We start from the raw sequence: 23,495 nt of genomic DNA, 5'->3' as shown, positions 1-23,495 counted from the left end.
TCAAGAATAAGTGCATCCACTGGCTAAAGTCAAATAAGCCAATTCCGATTGGTGTGGATGGTATTATTCTAAGTGTCCGCAGAGTAGGGTGGGTAGGGCAGGGGAAAAAAACTCAGGAGGGGGACTGCATAATAATAAACTTTCAAGACCCCAGAGTAGTGAGTTCCATCTGTACCCCTATAAAAAACTTGGATGCACCAGGGGTTAAAGTAGTGGACCTATCCTATTTCTACCCTAGGCAAATTGTTACCTCGCCATGGGAGAGTCCAAGCACCCCTGATTTTTGCCAAAACTGGGACACACGCTGGGCTGGGGGACTTGGGGGTAGTGTGTTGAACCCTCCGTGGGTGCCAGGGTGCTGCTGACTGGAGGAGGGCGATCCCAGGGAATATATAGACGTAGTTGCAGCTAAAGAAAATGTGAATAGAACAGATCCAATTGTAGCATCACCCTCCCGAACTACCTCTCCCTCAACTGTAAGTGCTAGTGGGATGGTAGCCTCTATGGACATTCCTCTAGATTATTGTTATTTCCAAGTCCCCTCTGTGAGGGATACAGGCAGTAGTGTTCTTGCGACCATTGACACACCAGCTGTGACGGTTTAAGGTTTTCAGCTGGAATGTCGCAGGGATCGCAAGAAAGTTGGCTCTCCCTGATTGGAATGCCTGGGTTGATGAGCACTCCTTATGCATCTACCAAGAGACCTGGAGCTTGGAGCCGGCACATAGGGTGGGATTCTCCTCCTACTCTGTACCTGCGTTAACCTCGGAAACAGGGAGGGGACGCCCCTCGGGCGGTCTACTCATATGGGTAGCAGCCTCCTTAGACTGCAGAATAGAGGAGCTACAGACAGGGTGCCCGGATATTCAAAATATTATTTTAAGAGATCAAAGGGGAAGAATAGTTCTAAATGTCTATAACGTTTATGCCAGAGGGACTAAGGCCGGGAGGAAGTCGCCTGTACTATCTCTCCTTGAGACCCTCCTGAATAAAACTCCACACAAGTCATGTACCCTGGTCGCGGGTGACATGAATTGTACGTTCGAGCCCTTGGGCTCGGATGTTGCCCTTGACCAGGACGAGGAGGACACTAGGATAGGGATCCCTGTATTAGAGATTCCACCCATTAGGAGGTGGTCAGAAGTGGCGTTACAACTATACTCCCTGAGCCTTGAACTAAACCTAAGGGCAGTTAATGGAAGGACAATTTCGGACAGGGGGGGTGCCCATACTTATAATAGACCAGCACACACCTCTAGAATAGACTACATCTTATTAGATGTATGTCTCTGGAACCATGTGAGGGATATGGTTGTGGTACCGATGATTGAAAGTGACCACAATCCACTTTCCTTAACCATGGCCCAGTGGTGGTGCCCTGTAAAAAAGGGTCCTAGTAACCCCGTATTAGCTCCCCCAGATGAGTCTGTAGTCTCACTCTGTGGAAGACGCATAAAATGGGCTAAATTGGTCCTCTCCGAGGAAAGGGTTGGAGAAATCTCAACCCTCTTAAACCAAGCAGTGACAACTCTGGGGTCTCCCTTGGAAGGGGTGGGCAGGGTGAGTGGACTCTTTGTCTCTCTAGTAGAGGCTTTGACAAATGTGTTTACCATCCCTCCTAGTAAGTCAGGAAATAAGCAAAGTAAAAAGCAAGGTGATGGCTGGTATACTCAAACATGTAGGATACATAAAACAAGGCTTGTCGAGGCAGTGAAGCACAAATCCCATAGCGGTATACTGGAAGCAAGGAAGGCCTACAACAGATCCCTTAAAACCGCCAGGATGGAGTGGGAAGAGAAATTTTGGGAAGACCTACTCCATGCTAGCAAAAGTAGGGATTCAAGGGCCTTTTGGAACCTTGTAGGTTCCCGGAATAGGCCCGAGGCAGCCATGAGACCCTGTAATATCCCCCCACAAAGTTGGGTAAAACACTTTGGGGCTTTATACCTCCCGGCAGATGGGGAACTAAATGTTAGGGTGATCTCCCCACTAGCATTCGAACCTCATACCTATGATCTCTTTACACCTTTAGAGATCGAAAAGGTAATTGGGTGGGTAGCCCCCCGCAAGGCAGCTGGTCCAGATGGCCTCCCGGGGGATCTTATGCGGGCACACCCAGTGGAGTGGGGAAGGGTTATTGCAGCTCTCCTTAATGACATCATGATGGGAGGGCCAGTGCCCGATTCCTGGAAGGGGGCGGTAGTGGTCCCGATTTATAAAAAAGGATGTAGAGAGACCCCGGGGAACTACCGCCCAATAAGCCTGATAGATTCCACCCAAAAGATAGCAGGTAAAGCTATACTGGGTAGGATTCTCCACTGGGTGGAGGAGAATAAAATATTATCAGACTTCCAGGCAGGCTTTCGGGCAGGAATGGGGACAATAGAGCAGGTGTTCAGGTTGGCACTTCTGGGGTGGAAGGTGGTGGAGCTAGGCAAGGGCAGTCTATATCTGGCCTTTATAGACCTGAGGACTGCCTTTGACCTAGTCCCCCGGGAGGAGCTATGGAGGGTGCTTTATGAGCTGGGATTGCCTCCTTACATCTTGTCCCTCCTCATTAGCCTCCAAGCCCATACCTTTGCTCAGGTCCGCTGGGGTAGAAACGGAGAGCTAACAGAGAAAATACCAGTGTCTAGGGGTGTGAGGCAGGGATGCGTTCTGGCGCCCACCCTTTTCTCACTATATGTGAATGGGGTGGTGGAACATCTCCAGCAAGAACCAGCCGACGCCCCCTGTCTCGGAGGAGTGCGGATCCCCACCCTGCTTTTTGCGGATGACACGCCCTTGATCTCGAAGTCTCCGCAAGGCCTCCAGAAACTGCTAACCCATTTCCAGGATTTCTGTGTTGCAAAGGGACTAGTAATCAACGTGGATAAAACTAAGTACCTAGTCCTAAATCCTCCAAGGAAACTGGGCCGCCCTCCTATTCTTAACTCTGTTGCCTTGGAGAAAGTATCCGAATTTGACTACCTCGGAATTCGGATTACGGATAGCATGAATTGGTCACCTCACATTGCTAAGATGGTCCTCAACCACAAGAGAGTAGGAGGAGCCCTCCTGAGGGAATTCCGGGCATCACCTAGGAGGTCGCTTACCCCAGTAATTGACATCTACAAGGCTAAGGTAGTAACATCAGCCTTGTATGGGGCCGATCTGTGGGGGCATTGCTGTCTGGACGCCTTGGCAACAGCAGAGAGTAAGCTCCTAAAATCCATAATCGCCATCCCTCTGAGCACCCCAACAGTACCGGTGCTGTTGGATACAGGCTGTAAAAACATTAAAGACCAAGCCCGGCTTCGCCCTCTCATCCTATGGACACGTATCTGGAGGGGTGAAGAGTTAAAATCGTATGCTGATGGGTTGGCGGAGATAATGAGCTTGGGCGATTGGGCAAAAATAAGATGGTTGAGTGACACTAAAAAACCTCTGGAGAAAATCGGACTGGGGGACTGTTGGTTATCAAGATCAGCTCCACCAAAAGAGGTCGTGAAGAGACTGTACTGGAATTGGGTTGCGGAACAGCTAGTTATAAACCAGGATCATTGCAAGTCCACTGCTGCCTTTTTAACAGTAAAAGACGTTGTAGTTTTTGAGCCTTATCTGGACCTAATTACTCTTCCACTTGACCGAGCACTGTATTTTAAATTTAGAGTGGGCTCGCTTCCACTTGGGGCCCTGGTATCAAAGTGGAAATCAGGTGCTCACACGTCCCCTTATTGTGCATGTTGTCCCAATAGGATAGAGTCCATTACGCATATCCTATTTGAATGCCCGGATTATGCAAACCCCAGGAGCTTTTGGCTTAAACCCCTCTGCCGGAATATTGGTACACGTAGTTACCTAGTAGCCCTGCGCATCCTAATGACGGATACTTCTCCCCCTATTGTATGTGGTATAGCCAAATTTTTAAAACAGTTTTGGTTGATTCGATGTAAGAGACTGTCAGTAGCGGTTTAATTCTTTTTTAGTTAATTTATTTCGGGCACTACATGTCCTTTTACCTTTTTAATGTGCATCTAATATTGCCTTCTTAAATGATGTTTTTTGTAGATTTGTAAATGGCTGTATTGTGTGTACGCTTATCTTGCATATCGAATAAAAGCTTATCAATCAATCAATCAATCATATTTACATTTCTGCTGTCGAAAGGAGGAGAGCTAGCCACCTTGGCTACTCTATGAGTATTATACTCATCAGCCAGACCATGCTTTCGCATTAATCATGGGACCGTATGTTCTGTTCTTACATTGGAGGTCAGGTAGTTTTCCATGATTTCCCAGTATTTATATCTCTTGCTAGCTTTCCCTCTTCTATCTAGTCTGTTTATCTTAATGGCTGAATTCATCCACTCTCCATGTGTTGGAGGCAATGGCCCAATCCACTTAATACAGATCTCCCTCCTTGCTATCACCATTAATACGAAGAGTAGATTTGCTTCACTTACTGTTAGTTCATGCCCTTCTCCTGAATTACCAATCCCAAAGAGAATAAGACTTGTACTTACATTTAGTTGTCTTTGGAAAATCGAGCTTAGAGTCTTACCAACTTCTTCCCAAAACTTTTCCAGGGATGGGCAGTTCCAGAACATGTGGACATCATCTGCTCTCTCTTCTCCACATTTAGGGCACTTTTTCACTCCTGCATTTTTTAATTTTAATAGTCTTTTTGGTGTCCAATATGCCCTGTGTAGTGTGTAAAGATGATTTCTTTTCAAGGCAGCTGATTTTAGTGTTGACCAACATTTCTTTAAAGACTCTTCCCATATTCTACCTAGATCTACCTTAGGCAGATCTCTCCCCCAAATTTGATCTTCAGTCTGAATATTTTCGTCTCCTGCCATTATAAAAGTCCAGTACCATTTTGCAATTTCCTTATTGATGGGTAAAATTTTTATCATTTCTTTTTCAAGATTTTTACTGTCTTTATCGTATACCGGAATTGTTTTTACCCAGCTGTTTAGTTGATAGTACTTAAATGTTGAGACTGTCCCGTTGGAAATCGTGTGTAGTTCTTCCCAGGAGATTAGTGCTGATCCGTTTAAAAGTTGGTCCCAGTATTTGATGTCAGCTTGTTTCAGAGGATTAGCCATAGCGTCTTTTAAGCAATCCGGGGTTCCTGGTGAATCCCATACCGGTGCCATTGAGCTATAATAGGGAATATTTAGAATTGTTCTAATTTGGAGCCATAATTTAGCTGCCTCATTTAGTATCTTTAGTTTGATTTTTTTGAAGTACTTTTGATGTCCAAACTTGAAAAGAAAATGGTCCTTAGCTTCTGTAATTGCCTGTAAGTATTCTGGGTAATATTGGTGAATTTTTAAAAGTGTTCTCATATTTTTGAAGTGAAATACCCTGTAATATTCCGCCAGGTCTGGGCTTGCTATCCCTCCGTTCTCTTTTTTCCTCCTGAGTTTTTTCTTTGATATTCTTATTCCTTTAGAGGCCCATATAAAGCTAGTGATCTCCTCCTGCAGTTTTTTTAGTGCGTCTTTTTTAAATTCTAGCGGAATGTTATTAAAGAGGTATGTATATTTAGGTAGTACAGTCATTTTTATGATGTTAGACCTCCCTATAAAACTTAAGGGTAGGCTGGACCATACTTTAAGTAATTTCCATACCTCACGTGCCACTCTGTTTAGATTGTTCTGTGGAATTTTGTCTAGGTCCTGATTCACTAAAATACCCAGGTATTTTATCTCTTGTCTGACATTTGGGCTGTTGAAGTGTGTGTTCCACGTCATGTTATCTTATGGGAATTTGTTGTGGGTCCAGGGCCTGCTCCAAACATGGGAAGACACCAGTGATTGCCATAACAAATTATGGGAATTTGTTATGACAATCACTGGTGTCTTCCCATGTTTGGAGCAGGCCCTGGACCCACAACAAAACAGGAGAGATAAATATTGCAGGGCTAAAGAAGGGTATATCAGCAACTAGAGAGGAGATACACAAGTACTGTTTTCTGGTCCTGCTTGGTCCTTTTCAAGGCTGCAAGTAGCCTCAGCCATGCGTATCAAGCAGGATTTGGTTTAGTGTGTAGCTGCTAGGAGACATTTCCCACTTATTAAGTCAAGCACTTGATTGACAGCTCCTGGAAAGATAATGTCGATTAGCCTCCAGGAGAAAAAGCAACTTTCTCATCTAAAACGTACTTTTCTTAAATATTTATTAAAATCAAATTCCACCACTGAATTGGGCTTTCAATAACAATAAGAGTGGTTGAATTAGTTTTCTAGTTGATACCAAAGTCAAGAAACAGAATTATTATTTTAAAATGTACTCTGGTTATCTTCAGAGCCTACCACAGTGAAAATAGTTTTGGGGTCCTTGCACTGTAGGGTCATGGTGACATAAAATGTCTACCTGTCTCAATTTAAAATACTTTGCACACTACTTTGTTGGCTACGAGGTATACATAGGGTGACCTATTTATTATCTAAAAAAAGGTTATCCCCTGTCAAAAAGGTTTATTTGACAGCTCGGCTGCAGGTTTAGAAGCCATTTTTTCATTGCCACACTAGGGGGGGGGGAGTTAGGGGGTGACAGTATATGCAGCTACTCACAGGTGACATTTAACTTTCCATGCCATGGGTGAGGTTTGTACTCTATATACTTATGGATTTACAGGAGAGTAAAACATGTCAATCAAGGATTAGCCAAATTTGACATGTTTTAGCAGTCAGGCGCATACACGGGGTACTTGGCAGCAGTGCCACAGTGTGCAAACTCTAAAAATCAGCAAGAGAATGAGCAGAAAATGGGTGTGGCCATACAAAAGGGGCGTTTTCTCACAGATAATGTGCTGTAATTGCTGCCATACACATCCATGCTCACAAACAAATATTTAGCTGCCAGTGAAAGAGAATTTATACATATTTAATAAACCTACCCTTGAATCTACAAATGTGCCCTATATACAATTATACCATTAAGAAAATGGGGTATGACCCAGATCAAGTCAAAGGACCTGGGTATCGTATGATATAGAGAACAAAGTGGTCCTAGACACAGTTAGTCAATCACATTTCAATGAAATATTCATTTTTACTTGTTTTAGGGACCTAATCCTGAAAAAGAAAGGAAGAAACAACAAGCTAAATGCGTTTGGGGTATTATCATAAATACCCAAAGCATATTGTACGACACTAAGTTTTATAGGAAAACAAATTTGCAATTTATTTCATAATCATATATATTATGAAATAAATTGCAAATTTGTTTTGCTATAAAACTTAGTGTCGTACAATCTGCTTTGGGTATTTATGATAATACTGCAAACGCATTTGGCTTGCTGTTTCTTCCTTTCTTTTTCAGGATGAAGTCCCTAAAACAAGTAAAAATGAATATTTCATTGAAATGTGATTGACTAATTGTGTCTAGGACCAATTTGAACACTATTTACAATTATAGGCAACTATATAGACAGCCTCAAGTATTTTGGAGTGAATTGTTATTGTTGCACAAAACATGTTTGTATTCTAACTACAAACCCTTCGAACACATCAAATCTGACAACAAAATGAAAGTTAAGTCCGTCTGGTAAAAATGTTGCCTTTCATAAAAAAAACAGGACATGCTGCTATGCTTCGACCCTGAGCAAACGACAAGCAGAGAGCACAAAATGCATTACGTTTTGCTATCGATCAAATGCTCTCCAGCAAACACCTGATTAGAAATGTGAATGTGCAAATGTTTCTTTGGTGTTGTGACATAGTTTGTCCAAGGGCTGAAATAGTGCTCTTTGCAAGGTTGCACATTCTAAATGTATTTCTGCGTGCATTGCTGCTTGTATTCGTTATCCCTGAAACGGTTTGCTCAAAATAAATCTTATTTTAGTGAATGCAGGGGCATATTATCAAGGGGGTTTATCTCTGCTTTTTTGGCTTTAAAAGCCAAGAAAGCGGAGATAACATTATCTCCCTATTACCTAGCTGTCGCTAACACCAGTTAGCGACAGCTAGTAGGAGATAGCGACCATCTTGGGCCCCGCTTTGCATGTCAGTGATATTTATCACTAATGACATGCAAAGTGGGCGTGCCAAGATGTTAGCGACTGGAAACAGTCGCTAACATCGCTATCTTAGCGCGAATATCTCCAAAAGCTAACACCTGCCCCTGAGCAGTTCTTAGCTATGTTATCCAATGGTAGGTGGATAACATGGCTAAGAGCATTAGCTCGGTAATGCATGAATATCGCTGACTTTTCAGCGATATTCATGCATTTCGGCCGATTTTTATCCCTTAGGAGATAAACCTTGATAATAGCAAGGTTCTTAAGCGATAAAAATCGCCGCAGCTCGGCGATAAAAATATCCCCGCTATACCAACATAGCGATAATTATCGCTAGTTGTTGGTAATATGCTGCGCAGTTCCTATACATGCATTTCTCCTTCCTTCAAAACTAATACAGTGTATGTTGTTTTAGCACCCGAGACAGATCTTTGAAGTGTAGTGTTGACTAGTATCTGTCACTTTAATTCGTATTAACAGTGCCTTTACAGAAATTAGACATTGTTTCAATACCTATAATTTGCTCGCCACAAGTTGCTGTCTTTATTTATTTTCATTTATGACAGTGGTACTGCCCCAAGGCAGGAAGTCAGTAGGGATTAGTGTAATTGGGGGCGGGTAGAGGACGTGTATTTTGCCCCCCTGGCTTTGTCATTGCACAGTCTCATAGTGAATGGGTCCCAGAGAGAAAATAAACCTTCTTGCCTCTGGTCTTTCTCTCTCAGCCTGAAGTCAAATTCCTCCTCAGAACAATAGTTTAGATTTCAAATTAGATTGTTTAAATTGACAAACATGCACTGGAACTAACTGATTAACAGAGCCCGAGGAACCAATCTTTGGTTTCCACGACCTACAAGTCAGTGGCAAAGCAAACGTTGCTCCCATTTCTGTGAGTAATAATATTGTGTAATAATACAATATTATTAGTGTGAGAATGCATTCTACAAACGCCTAGGTTAAACGCATTTTCTATTTTGACAAATATTTGTTAAAGAGAATGAATACTCAGGGACTTCCTGGATATTTTATTAACCGCGTAAGCACATGTATTATTGTAGGACATACATTTTGTAACATACATATCTTGGCATCTGAAGTTAGATTAAAGCTTGTAAAAATTATCAATAGTATTGAAAATAATAATGTAATAATAACTTGGTATAATTGATTATATTTGTCAGCTCAAGTGCTAGTTGGTTATATTCTTCTATTCCCCAAGGTCTCAGTTTGCGCCCTCTGGGTCTTTCCTTCTACACCTTTCCCAGTAAAGAGCATCATTTTCCATTTCAGGATCACCAGCAGACTGTTACATATAAATGATACAACTCAAATCACTATAGGCACATTAAGTAAACACAGACACCATACTTTGCAAAGTGGCCCAAATCATGCTAATTAAAGATGAGCAATTGAAAACATGGGGTTGGAAAGCAGAGTAAATGGAAAGGTGTAAAGCAGTCTCATGGGGTATAAAGTATTGTTTAAAAATGTGTTTGCCACCTTGGAACAGTATGCAATGATAAAGGATTCTAAAAGCATTCAAAGTTGCAACATGAACAAGCATGTGCACGAATGGCCCTCTTTGATTTCTTTTTGACATACTTTAATGGTAAAAAATGAAAAGCCTCATTCTAAAATGGCCACTCGTATGTACACAAAATTGAAGCAGCCAATAGCTTTGCCAGCAGCCATTAAACTCCTGGCCTATTGACTTTCCCAATGCTTTTTAAACAGGGCAGCTATTTTATATTCAGTCTAGTAGTATTTGATTAGCAAAACAGGCCACTTTTCCATTATGATTGGTCTTTATCAGATCAGTTCTTTGTAAAAGAAATAAAAATGAGGCAATACAAAATGCTTGCAGCCAGTAAGGGTTAACATGTAAGTGCACAACAGAAATATTAACCTAGTATGGTATAGTAATTTTGCTAAATGTATCTGCCTGGGCCGCTGAGAGGAGGTGGATTTTACCTAATGATGAGCATTGTGCCTGTAGAAAATATCACAATGGCAGATCCAAAGGTAAAGACTGTCTTCTGCGAGAGGCAAGAAACCTGGTGGGATGATTGAGCACTTAATAAATATCAGTTAACATAACCTAACACAACTGCCATGAAACCTCCTGAGGAGGGAGGGAGGGAGGGAGAGAGAGAGAGAGAGAATGTGTGTGTCTGTGTGTGTGTGTGTGTATATAAATATATATTATGCTCCTCCTTGCACCAACAAAGCGAGAGGCACTCGAGCACATCCTTGAGCTTCAAGCATAACCTCAGTTGAAGGTATGGAAGATGCCGAACCGCCGAGAGGCACCAACCCATGAACTCAGGGGGCCACAGGGGTTGGTATTCGCCGGCCTCTGCATGTAGGTAACAACCTAAGGATTGAGGAGGAGTCTGTCCACTGAGGCCCATTTGCGGGCTTTTAATTGATTTCAGCAGGACAATGTAAGCACTCAACAGGGAACTCATTTCCCACCGGCACTACGACTCCCACAGCTCCTTGCACAGTGCAATTCAGAACGGCCCATCAGAGGGCACGCAATCAAGAGTATTTAAAAGGCTGTGACCGGACTGTGAGTTTCCATTTCACCAATAGCCTTTGAAAAAGAAGATGACTTCAAAACGCGTCGGCGGAATTGGTGATGCGGCTGTGAGGAGATTAGCGGCTCTGCATCTTCCATACCTTCAACTGAGCTTATGCTTGAAGCTCAAAGCTGTGCTTGAGTGCCTCTCGCTTTATTGGTGCAAGCAGGAGCATAATATATTAGGCGGTGGCGATTCTGCCGAGAGGCACCACCCAATGAACTCAGGGGGCCACGGCTGTTGGTATTCACCGGCCTCTGAATGTGGGGTAACAACCTAAGGATTGAGGGGGAGTCCGCCCACTGAAGCCCATTTGTGGGCTTTTAATTGATTTCAGCAGGACAAAGTAAGCACTCATTTACCACCGGCAATACGACTCCCACAGCTCCTTGCACAGTGTCATTCAGAACGGCCCATCAGAGGGCACGCAATCAAGAGTATTTAAAAGGCTGTGACCGGACTGTGTGTTTCCATTTCACCAATAGCCTTTTAAAAAGAAGATGACTTCGAAACGCTTCGGCATAATTGCTATCTCTCCGGGGCTTGAAAAAAAGATGCATGTCCCAATCCCCCACGCTGCCCTGGGGACCGCCACCTCCCCGGGCCTCTGTTTTTAATTTAAAATGATGTGTGGGGGGAGAGCCCCCCACACGTTCCGGGGACCACTACCTCCCCGGGGCACCAAATATTCAAATTTGGGGGTCCGTTACAGACCCCCGGGACCACCACCTCCCTGGGGCTTTGCAAACATGGGACGGGTGGCCGTGCAGCCCCCTCCAGGAGCCCATGATGGCCTTGGGGACCACCATCCCCAAGGGCCAGCTCCTGCAATGTCCCAGGGTGCCCACCCCCGGGACATAGCTGTTTGCTATGGCTCCCGCCCTGCCATGCAAACCCTGCTTTGCTTGATTGAAGCGAGAGCAGGAAAATCTGCTCTCACTTCAATGAAGCAAAGCGGATTGCTTTTAAGCAAGGAGAGCTGCATGTTAGCTCCCCATGCTCAAAAGCAATGCCGGCTCCTGCAGGATGAGGGGAGCTGATGGGACCGTGGTGGCATTGTGGCTCCCCCCATAGTCCCCAACACAAAGGGCCCTGGTCCCCGGAGCCAGAAGTGGCCCAGGGGTGGGGGGCCACGCGGCCCCCCTCTTGTGAGGCCAGGTCATGGGGGTGGGGTTCCCGGGGCCAATAGTGGCCCAAGGAAGGGGGGCCACGCAGCCCCCTTCCCATTTATTTTTTATACAAAAAAAGAAAAAGAAAATGCTCAGGGCCTGGGGCCAAAAATGGCCCAAGCAAGGGAGGCCATACAGCCCCCTCCCAAAACATAAAAAATAAACCGGCAGCTCGCCGGAGGCCTCGCCCCCTCCCTGCCGCACTCTGCAAACCCTGGCACGTTCTAAGTTGGGAGATTAAGTCCCCTTGAATACTGAGGGTCCCTGGGTGCCAACTAGTCCACCAGGTACCCGGATGGTCTTAAAACAGACTTGTTTCAAATAGTTAGGGTCACCTACTCTATATAGGAACATTCAACTGCCAGGTCCCAAGACCAAACAATGCCAAAAGTCTTGTTTTTAGAATTCAAGAGGCTACAAAGTCGCCCCACAAAAGCTGCCCAGTAGTACATTTTAAAATCTGGGAGCTCTAGCCCACCCTGATGTAAGGAAGTTTCATTAGCCCTATTGTTCTCCATGATCTTTTGTACCTCCAGATAAAACTGCTCAGCACCCCATCTAATTTCCTAAAATGGAGTTGGGGACACGCAAAGGAATTGACCAAAATAGGTACAAACATTTTTGGGAGCACCTTCATTTTTATGGTTAGGGTCACTGACTCTATATAGGAACATTCAACTGTCAGGTCCCAAGACCAAACAATGCCAAAAGTCTTGTTTTTCAGAATTCAAGAGGCTACGAAGTTGCCCAACAAAAGCTGCCCTGTAGTACATTTTAAAATCTGGGAGCTCTAGCCCGCCCTGATTATAAGGAAGTTTCCTTAGCCCTATTGCTCTCCATGAACTTTTGTACCCCCAGATAAAACTGCTCAGCACCCCATCTAATTTCCTAAAAATGGAGTTGGGGACACGCAGAGGAATTGACCAAAATAGGTAAAAAAAAGAAATTGTGTGCACCTTCATTTTTATAATGTTACACCTTCCCAATATGCTAATTGGAAGCTTATGCTAGCTTCTCAATTGCTTGGTTACGACTTCCAGCAGCGGATCGTAGTTTAGTGCAGTAATAAGCTCAATCTTTGGAGAAATGCATACCCCTAAGTAAGTGGCTGTTAAACAGACACCTGAAATAGGTTTTTCAGGCTGGAAGTTAAGAAGCACTTGTGTCTTCTTGACATTCAGTCTGTGAACAGAAAAGAGGGCTTATTTATTTGCTTCAATTTCTATAGAGTCTATTGCTGATGCTGGATCAATGGTAAAGACGGCTATGCCATCTGCATAAGCGGTGACTTTCAGCTGGCGCTGCCCTACAGTCATAGGAGAGCTGTACATTATTATGTAGTGCCTAAATAAATAGCTGTATAGCGCCAAAAGCAGAGTGGAAAGGGGGGAAGCCTTGTCCGGTACCACACCAAATTGGGAAGGGAGATGTTTGTAATCTGGCATGATATAATTTAGCCTGTGTTTACTGTACAAAGCTTGTATCCATTTACTATATCTCCCTCTCAGGCCAAATGATGAAAGTGTTGCCCACAGATAATCCAAAGCCATCCGGTTGAAAGCCTTTTCAGTATCTAGCAGAACCATGCCTAGGCCTAGCGCTGACTTCCTAGCTAAATCAAAGGCCCCCACTGTTGTGTTGACATGGGCCTTGGTGTCTCTGCCCTGTATGAAGTTGTGCTGCTGGGTAGAAACAAAGCCTGGCATCATGGGAGCCAGCCGGGTGGGCAGAATATTGGCAAAGATTTTAGCATCTGCATTTATAAGGGATAACACCGGATAAGAGCTGCACTCCTCAGGTGGTTTGTCCGTTTTCAAGACAAAACTATGTTTGTCATGTTCCATGACTCAGGTGACAGGCCCTTTGATCCTATGAGTTGAATAACCTCTCCCAGGAGAGGAACCAGAACTCTCTTAAAGACTTTTTAGAACTCAGCTGGGATTGAATCTTCCCCGGCTGCTTTCCCTGATGGTAATTCAGATAGTGCATCACCAATTTCATCATGCGTAATTTCTTGTTCCAGCAAGGCTGAGTCTTCCTCGCACAAGAGCAGCAGATTACTCTCCATTATATATTCCTGAAGTCCTCCCTCGTTTACCACTACCTTTAGTGTGTAAAGTTTCTGATAAAAGACAGAGAATGTCAACTATTGCTTTTGGGTGCACTTGTTGTATACTGTTCTCCCCTTTAAAAGCCTTTATCACAGTTTTAGCTTAGTTGTCCACTATCTGATGGGACAGCACCTTCCCAATTCGGTCCCCATATTCATATAGTAGTAACCAGTGCTTATTATAACCCACAGCAACTTCCTTCCCGAAAGACCTGCTTATAGACAGCCGCTCATCTATTACGGAGGTGTACAACAAATCCTGATCCAGGCGAAGTTCTATGGCAAATACTTTTCGAAGAGCAGCTCTATCCGCGGTCTCCCGCTCCCTATAGTGCTGTCATATGTACTGTTGGGTGACGCCCCTGATATACCCCTTCATTGCGTCACACACTACGCAAGTGGAAGCTGTCCCCATATTGTCCTCAAGGAAATCCGCAAATTTTTTATAGGTAAAAGCGAAGTAGTCACTATCGGATAGTAAATAGCATGGGAATGAGAATGACTGCTGTGTTTTAAGCCCGGTCTTAGCTTGGAAGGAAAGTGAGATGGGGTTATGATCAGAGGTGATCCTAGGGCATACTTCCATTCAGACTGTTGACAGTATATTGTCAGAAACCCAAGCCATGTCTCTTCTATAACACTATCTGTGTGGAGCAGGATAGTAAGTATACCCAGGAACATCTGTGTGAAGTGAAAGCCAAGCACCATTTAAGGAGTACAGCCGCCCCAGCTCAAGGATTGAAGCTCTCACCTTCCCCATTCTAGGATTGGCCGCTCGGTCTGTAGAATCAATGGCATAATTCACAACACAATTAAAATCCCCCATAATTAGACGCTCCCCCTACTAGTCTAGTAACTCTAAGCTAACAAAGTCAAAGACAGCAGGGTCGTCAACATTGGGTTTGAATATTGAGCAGAACACATACTTCACCCCCTTAATTTCCAGCTGCACCAGGGCCCATCTCCCCCACTGGTTGGCCAAGGTCCTAAGACCTCTATGGTCAAATTACTTGCTCACCAATATAGCAGTTCCCTTTATAGAAGAACTCTGGAATGTACAGATGATTGTTTGGTACCCAAGATGTTTAATTAAGCCTCGATCTTTATAGGCTTGATGTGTCTCTGTAAGAAGAACGATATAGCGTCTATACGCTTTCAGCTCCTCCCAGACTTACTCCATTGTTTAGACGTGACACATTCCAGGCCACACATTTGATCAGACCCATAGGAGTTGGTAGCCTATGCCGATGCTGAGTACTTTAAGAATGGACCCACTATCTTTCTTCAAGCTGTCTTTATGTTTCCTAATCTTGCTTCCTGCCACACTCCTTGCCCACTTATGTGTGCCCTTTTTGACCTTTTCCTCTGCGTCCCCACCTCAGTCCCCCCTGCCCCCTTGATCCATAGTGTTGTGAAGAAGGAATCATCCTCCTTGTAGGCTACAGTTGGGTTGACAGCTGCCAGCCGGTAGCACACCCAGAGCAGCACTCTGTCCACCCACCAACAGAACACACAATAGGTAAGAGAGGGAGAACCAACTAAAAATCAGAACCAAAGTGAGGAAAAAGAGAAAGCAATTATCCATGTATCAGTGAATCATGTTCCAAAGCGAAATCGCTTATTGCCTTAAGCTAATAGGACTTTTTAGGGGCCCCCCCCAGCTGCCATTGACTTAAAACTTGCTTAGCCTCCTGATCCATGAAGAAGAACTGCGAGTGTCCACCTTTTATTACCTTTAATCGGGCCAGCTCTTACGAAAACACCTGGGTGCCTTCTGCCTTTAATGGATCAATAAGCTGTCTCATCATCCAGCGTCTATCCATGGTGGCTCTGCACAGGTCTGATCAAACAAAAATAGAGTGGGATTCAATGGCTACAGGAGTACAGGGATGAGCTTCCATAGATATTGCCTGCCTTAATAAGAAATTACCTCAAAAAATTAAGAGAGGACTAGGATAGTGAGGGTTTAGCTTATGCAGGGATATAGGCAGTCTATGTGCTTGCTGAATTTGGCAGTCCCAATCCCAGTCTGACAAATATGGGAAGGTCTTTTGGAGTAGTTGGACAACATAGGTACACAGGTCAGAGTCCTCTGTGCCTTAAGGGCTCCCGAACGGCCTTAAGTTATTACGGTGCTGCTGGTTCTCCAGATCCTCTATTTTAGTTTGCATGGCTAATATCTGTTTGCCGTAGTTTTGTACAGTTCTGGTGGTTGATGTAGTTGTCTCATCCGTATCCGCGACCCGTTGTTGCAGCTCCACAATGTCTCTCGTTAGTGGCCCCACCTTTCTTGTCACCTCGGTAAGAGACTGCTGAATGCTGAGGTTATCAGCCCTAGCCTGCGAGTAGTGTTCTTGTGCCTCCAGCCGTTGATCCTGCAGTGCCTGCATGTATAGAGAGAGTGATGGCTCTCTAATGCTTGAAGTATCCTTTGGCAGTTGGTACCCACCAGGATCCCCCCCCCCCCCTCTCTGGCAAGATCGAGTTTTGCTGGAGACTCTGGCAGGTCAGGGGTTTGTACCTGGGAGGTGGGCAGGGCAGGTGCATCTAGCTGGAGGCAGGGAAGTAAGCCAAATGAGTCCCTGCCAACGCCGGCTAAAGCTTTAAGATCCAACCCTGGTCCCAAGCCTGAGCTCGATAACCATGAGGTTAAAGATTTTACTTTACCCTTTGATTGAACCCATTTGCGCAAGGGGCTGCCATCTGGAGTGACCTTTGTGCGAGTGCTAAAGCTGTTACATTGATTTCTTCCGTGCAGTTCAGTACCTTCTTTCCAGGGTGTGCAAGGCTTTGGGTTTCCCCTTCTTTCTCCCAAAGGGTGAACCTGACCCCAAGAATGTGCCCACCTTTGGTGGGACCATGCCCAGTGAGGGGAACATTTCAGATCTTATCCCCAGTGCTGATGATGAGCAATTATCGGCCTCATGTGCCTCGTGTGCCTTGAGCCCTTCATGTCCACCTTCGATGGCCTGAGGCGATTTCTTTATGGCTGTTTGGGCTAGAAGATCAGAGTTGTTACTAGTCAGGTCCAACCCGGCGTTAGCTCTCTCCTGGCGGCGCTGGGCTGATAGCGGTGCCTCTCTCAGACCACCTGAGTCGGGGCTGTCTGTCCTGGCGAGCCCTGGTATTTCTCCCTACCCCTCTCTTAATGCTCTGGCCTCAGGCTGAAGATTGTTGCAGTTACTGCCAGAATTATCTGCAACATTGTTTCCATCCTCTGGCAATGTGTCAGTCGGAGACATTGTATATCTAGTTTTAGCCTGCTTCCCCATATTGCTGGCAACCCCTGCTGGGACTGAGTCCTTCGTGAGTCCAAGTCCAAGTGGGGACTCCCCTTGGCTCCCCGCCGTGCCAGTGCGGCCGGCCAGGATTGCCTCTATTAGTGTGTCTATGAATTTAGGCCCCACATCCCACTGTGACATCGCTGGAGAGAAACAAGTCTGCAGCCTTTCCCAACTGCAACAGCTTCATTACTTTCATACCCACATGCGAGGAGCCTCCTTTCGCTGTAGTCACCCTCAGGGCTCCTAATACTGGATCCTCCACTCCAACAAGCAATGTTGCTCCTTCTGGAGTTACTGAAGCTCTAGCTACTCGGCCTCCCCTTGGAGCGGTTTTCGGCGGAGCCATCTCCTTGTCCAAGGAAAGAGCCGAGGTTACTGCCAGAACAGTCCAGTGGATTCCTGATAGGGGGAGCTGGCGGGCCAGTAGAGGAGTCGGGATGAGAACCGGAGCCGCCTAGCAGCTCTTGCCGCTAAAGCAAAGATTTGCACTTGTAGCCAGCTGGTAAGTTCCCTTTATCGTAACTTCTTGTTTCCTCGCCGCTGTGCTCCCTTCTCCCTCTTCCCTCTCCTGCCTCTATCACAGTCTCATACTACCAACGTGGAGAGGACAGGAGCCGCCCCCGGTGTCTGTGAGCCGTGGCAACGTCAGTCCACCATCTTCCTTTCTACTTTTAAATGGTTTCTCAAATTAATTGTCTTTGTTTTGTACTAGGGGGCACACCACATCTAGAGGGGAAAGCAGAATTCAAACATTTCTTTCCATATTCCAAGCAAATTGTATGTTGCACCCCAAAACCCAGGTTAAGCAATCACCATTCCAGGGTTCTGCTGACTCATCTAAGGCTTCTAATTGGAGACCCATTGACTGTTCCCTACCCCACCATTTTAACTTTATTTTCTCCTCATAAGTATCGATATCCAAAGTACTCAGAGGATACAGCAGTGTGGTATGGGGTGCTTTACTAAATAAATAAAAAAGTACCAAAAATAAATTAGTCCTTTCCAGGAAACTTCGTTGATATCACACAATAAAAACTTGTATGGCAATGGATTCATGGCACCAAAGCAGCAGTACTAGCAGCAATATGTCTTAAAACAAATTTAGAACACATTCAGCCAAGTAAAAATATTGACTTTGCAACACACTTTAGATATTCATTGGTGAGCTAACCCTTCCTCGAATGAGACATTGCTTGTCTCACTAGAGCCCATGCAGAAAAATCTACCTCAGGTTTTCCTAGGGTAAATTACATCCCTCCTCTGACCCTTGGACTCTAAGTTGTAAAACTAAGTTACTCCCTACCATGGAATGGTCTTGAGCACTGAGGAGCATAGCCAATGATGAAACATGCCACAAAAAGTTGGCGAGTTTGTCATCATTTTATACTCCCAGATCTGTAGAATTGCATATAAAGCAATAGGCACGTAATGGTCATGTTCTTCATTGTGCCCTCATTGATATTACCTATTTGGTTTGTCCATTTCAAGGCTGCGTATGCGCCATTGTAATGTTTTCAGATCAGACTATGAGAACACCTCAATGCTCAAAGTGTGGTCCTTTTAAGTAGAGATGTTTCACCTCAAGTCTTGTGAGCAAAAAACTAGGGGGCATATTACCAAGGGCATTATCGCCGCATTAGCAGGACTTTTTCCCGCTAATGCGGCAATAATTTTATCGCCCTATTACCAAGCTGTCGCTAACACCAGTTAGCGACAGCTTGTAGGCTATAGCGGGCATTTAGGGGCCCACTTTGCATGTCAGCGATAATTATCACTAATGACATGCAAAGTGGGCGTGCCAAGATGTTAGCGACTGAAAACAGTCGCTAACATCTCTAACTCCCATTAACAACTTTTGGAAATATTCGCGCTAAGCGCGAATATCTCCAAAAGCTAACGCCTGCTAAATGCAGTTCGTAGCCATGTTATCCAATCGAAGGTGGATAACATGGCTAACAGCATTGTCACGATAATGCATGAATATCGCTGATTTTTCAGCGATATTCATGCATTTCGCAGGATTTTTACCGCTTTTGAGATAAACCTTGATAATATCAAGGTATCTCAGCGGTAAAAATCCTCGGTGCTCGGCGATATTTTTTCCCGCTAACCAAGCAATAGCGATAATTATCGCTATTGCTTGGTAATATGCCCCGAAGTGCACGAGGTTTAGTCCAAACAGAATATGCATGAAGGAGGGTAGAATCTTGCACCATTTTCAAATTGGAGTCATGACAAAAATCATGTCAGAACTCAAATAGTTGTGCATTGGCCAAGAAATTGAATGTAAACGTTTTATTTAAAAGCACTGGCAAAATTGATAGGTCTAGGATGTATTTTGAGTCCTAACTCAAATTTAAAAAACGCACTACAGTTAAAACCTATTGATTTTAGTAAGTAATGAATATATTGGATAAATAACTTAATGTGTGTAAATTAATTGTCCCTTCTACATTGGAATGCAAGCCCTCCATAGGAGGTAGAATAACATGCCAAACAACCAATAGCATGATTCGAGAGAGAACTGAGGGGCATATTAGCAAGAACCTCGTTAAAATTATCGCTGTTTTAGCTGCAGGAAACTGCCACTAAAACGGCGATAATGGGCTTGCTAGAATTCCAATAGAAGCCCAGGTTAGATGTCCTGCACATCTGACCTGGGCTTCTATTGGAATTTTATAACGCATATTAGCCAGGCACGGCCTGTGCCGGACGTTATACTTGGGCGGTGACGTCAGGCATGGGAGGGTCAGGGTGAGAGGTTGTAAAATGCAGGACATGGACCATTAGAAGTAAGTACCGGAAAAAAACAACGAATTTCGTTGCCCACGCTGCATCGCCAAATGTGATGCAGTGTGGGCAACGAAATTCGTTTTTTTGTTTTTTTGGGGTACTTACCTCTAATGGTCCATATCCCACATTTTACAACCCCCCACCCTGACCCTCCCCTGCCTGACGTCACCGCCCTGGTATAACGCCCGGCACGGGCCGTACCTGATATTAGCAAGCACAATATCGCAGTTTTAGCAGCAGTTTCCTACCACTAACAGCGATAATTTTAACGAGGTTCTTGCTAATATGCCCCTGCGTCTTTTGTCAGAGCCAAAGCCCACTCGTTGTACATTTGAAATCATTGGCCGCAGTAGATTCTGCAAAAGGTCCACTGTTAAGCCACATCAAGCAATGGTGGCTTAGGCTTGTGTTTCTATAATTGAAGCTTCTTTTATTGCATTCCTTTCGACTTTCCCTCACCTGAGTCAATGTCTAGACCTTTGCATAAAATGTGCAGCTAAATTGGTGATCTAAAACATTTACTTGTTTCTTCTTTCTCAGGCTGACTCCAACAAAGCCAGGATTGACGAAGCCAACCAACGTGCAACAAAGATGCTGGGAAGCGGCTAGATACCTGGAAGTGCATTTTCTTATGTATCTCTGCTGTCTCTGTAGACAGCACGTTCATGCTTTTATCATGGTATTTATCCACCAGGTTTGCACACATGCACATATCGAATCCTTCCCTCCCGGCCCTATTGTAAATGTCGTCCTGTGCGGTCTGTCAGCTTTCCGACAAGGATACTTGTAATTATTTCTTTTTATTTTGTATTTTTTTTACATACGTTTTCTTTCCAAAGGTTGTACATAGTGCTGATTTGATGGCTATAGCTCACTGATGTTTTCATTCTGTGTTTTGTTTCTTCCTTTTCTTTTCCAATGTTCGCTGAATGACGACAATGTAGGAATGCTATACGTGCTGTCTACTTTTAAAACTACAGTATTGTCCTTGTAAAACGTGACATTCCACAAGAGCTACTGCCATGCTCCTCACTTGGGGTGTCATAATGTTCCCACACTTTTAACTTGCTGTCTTCGCCTCTCCATCGTCGCCATCTGTTGCTATGATTTCATTAGTACACAACGTGGAAACTATATAACTTTGATAAGCACTGCACTAAAAGTGATGTGATTTATGCATTTATGCATGAGAATAAATAGACGTTTAGACTCCTACTTCAGCAAGACCTTTCCATGGCAGTAGCATATCAAAATAAATGAAAAAGCATGCTCAGTGTTCAGACACTGTTGGGACTACGTTATTCCAGCAAGTTTGCAGTAGTGCCACTGTTTTCTGTCAATATACAACATATATGTATAAATATATATATACACACATGCATATATATATATATATATATTTGGGAATCTGTATATGTATAATTGCATACGGATATGTGTATATATACATGTATGTATATATATACATATATATATTTACATGTAACTACGATCAGTATTTTTTTTAAAGGATTGACACATACTAATGAACCTTTTCCAACAAAGTGTACTTTTAGTGGATAAAACATTGATTACAAAAACATAACGATTGTGTAAGATAGGGGTTTGGATGCTGCTTTTGAGGATTATATTTTGGAGGAAACAACTACACTATAAAATAGTACAATGACATGTAATTTTTTATAAGGCTGTATCTTCTTGGTCGCTCTCCTTATGTGGCTTGTTATCAGTACAGTTCTCTGTTGCTTACCTAGAGCTATGCACACCAAAATGGCAGAATTGATCCAGTAGTTGAAAACAGAAGTAATAGCAAAGGAAATGAATGACACCTAGACAAAAACTGCGAGATGAATATCATTACCGCATGTAGTATGAAATCCCCTCTGTCTCCTGTCAGTGTGTGAAGTGATTGACACTTTGTAGCTAGCATAATATGATTAAAAATTACATATCTCAGTCTCTAAAGTCTTTCTCTTTCTTGGCCTGCGCGTTGGTAATACCAACCCGAGTAAGCGGGTGGGATCATGAGAGCCCAGCAGAGCCGCGCCCCAGAATAAACTCTGTGCAACATGTGCAACTTGACATGAAGAAGATTTCCTACTCCCGATTTGGTACGGTGACAGGTTACCTTGTGGAAAAAGAGGTTTGCTTGTTCCTGCCTTGAGTAATGTCTTTCGTGCAAAAAATACCTATTTTGGAAGCAATGCCAAATATACCCAATGTCGTCATACTTCTTTACTGGTTTTAAGATATATATATTTTAAAATCATATGCTTAACATTAAGCATACTCTAAGAAATGCCTCTAGTGCTCTCCATTAAGTACACGTTTGATGTTATATAGAGTTGCTTTCCTGCCACTTCCTTCACTAAGATTTGTTTTACTAATTCAATTTTTTTTCAGAGGTTACCACCTTAAAAACCTTTAGAGGCAGATGAAGATGTTCATATGAAAGTGTGAATTTAGATATTTCAGCTATACAACTAGAACAAGAACTCTGTCCAACACCTTGTGTAAAGAGAGCGGTGAATCTATAGCATGTTTGTTGGATATGCCATCGTCAAGGTGCACTGTGTCGTTATTTGATCACAGGGTTGCTCTGATTGATACATGTGTCCACTAATACCATTCCATTGGCGAAACACAGAGCTCTGTTGCAGTTACCAATGCGCTGTAGCATCTCATTGATATGATCATCTCAAAGCTTAATTCTGACTGACTCAATGTGTGACAAATTCCGTATGGTATTTTTCTCAGGGCATGTCTAACTAGTTGTGAGTGTATGCATGACATACGTATTTTGCCGTCAGTAAACTTAAGCACAGCATTCTTTTTTTGAAAGTATGTACATTGTAACATTGACAATAACAGCAATAAAAAAAGATATCACTCAGCCACCTCACTGCATCTTTCTCAATGACAGGTGATGTGGACAGAAAGTTGGTGTGTTTACATGTTGCTCTCACAAGATTGAAACTTCTAAAAGAGCTTCAGGTACAGCTCTGCGTTTAGAGGCTCTGATTGCAACTTGACCTGCAAATTTATGAGCCAAATGCGCAACCACTGTTTGGGCAGTCATTGAATTGATGCGTTGTGAGGATTTGATTGAATATAATATTTACTGGGGGTGAGAAATCCTTCACCCTCTATTATATTTTGGTGGGTCAAACCTACCACAATTTACCAAGGGAAAAGGTACGGTAACTAAAGGTACATGCAGATTTTGCAGTGATCACCAAAATCTGCATATCATTCCAAATTGTCAGGGAAAAACTCTGAATAGTGCTATTTATCATACCTAATAAATTCTTAACCCAGAGGTATCAGATTTAATCAGGTGTGCTAAATACAGTATAACCATCTGGGTCACTCGTAATCAGGGTCGTAGGCTTGTACAGTCAATGCAAACATACTGCTAAGACCAGATCCATTAAATGAGACCATACAATTAAAAAGTGATGGACCTAGAGTGGGGGGAAGAGTATGTGCATACATATTTATTCAAATAGCATGTTATTGCGTAGAACGGTCTTATAGGCAAAATAAT

At 43.7% G+C, this 23,495-nt stretch overlaps 1 protein-coding gene across 2 annotated transcripts in view; it reads left to right on the top strand.

Annotated features, from left to right (window-relative positions):
* Positions 1 to 21,904, top strand: part of LOC147709107 (synaptosomal-associated protein 25) — a 282,645-nt gene extending 260,741 nt beyond the window's left edge. For both annotated transcript variants that reach the window (XM_086927713.1, XM_086927714.1), the window contains exon 8: positions 20,489 to 21,904. In XM_086927713.1, the coding sequence (XP_086783839.1) occupies positions 20,489 to 20,557 (69 nt within the window). In that variant the 3' untranslated portion in view covers positions 20,558 to 21,904. The remainder of the gene's footprint in view (positions 1 to 20,488) is intronic.
* Positions 21,905 to 23,495: the final 1,591 nt, after the last annotated feature.

The sequence above is a fragment of the Lissotriton vulgaris genome, chromosome 6, assembly GCF_964263255.1.
Source record: "Lissotriton vulgaris chromosome 6, aLisVul1.2, whole genome shotgun sequence".
NCBI lineage: Eukaryota > Metazoa > Chordata > Amphibia > Caudata > Salamandridae > Lissotriton > Lissotriton vulgaris.
This window is presented reverse-complemented; position numbering and strand designations above follow the sequence as displayed.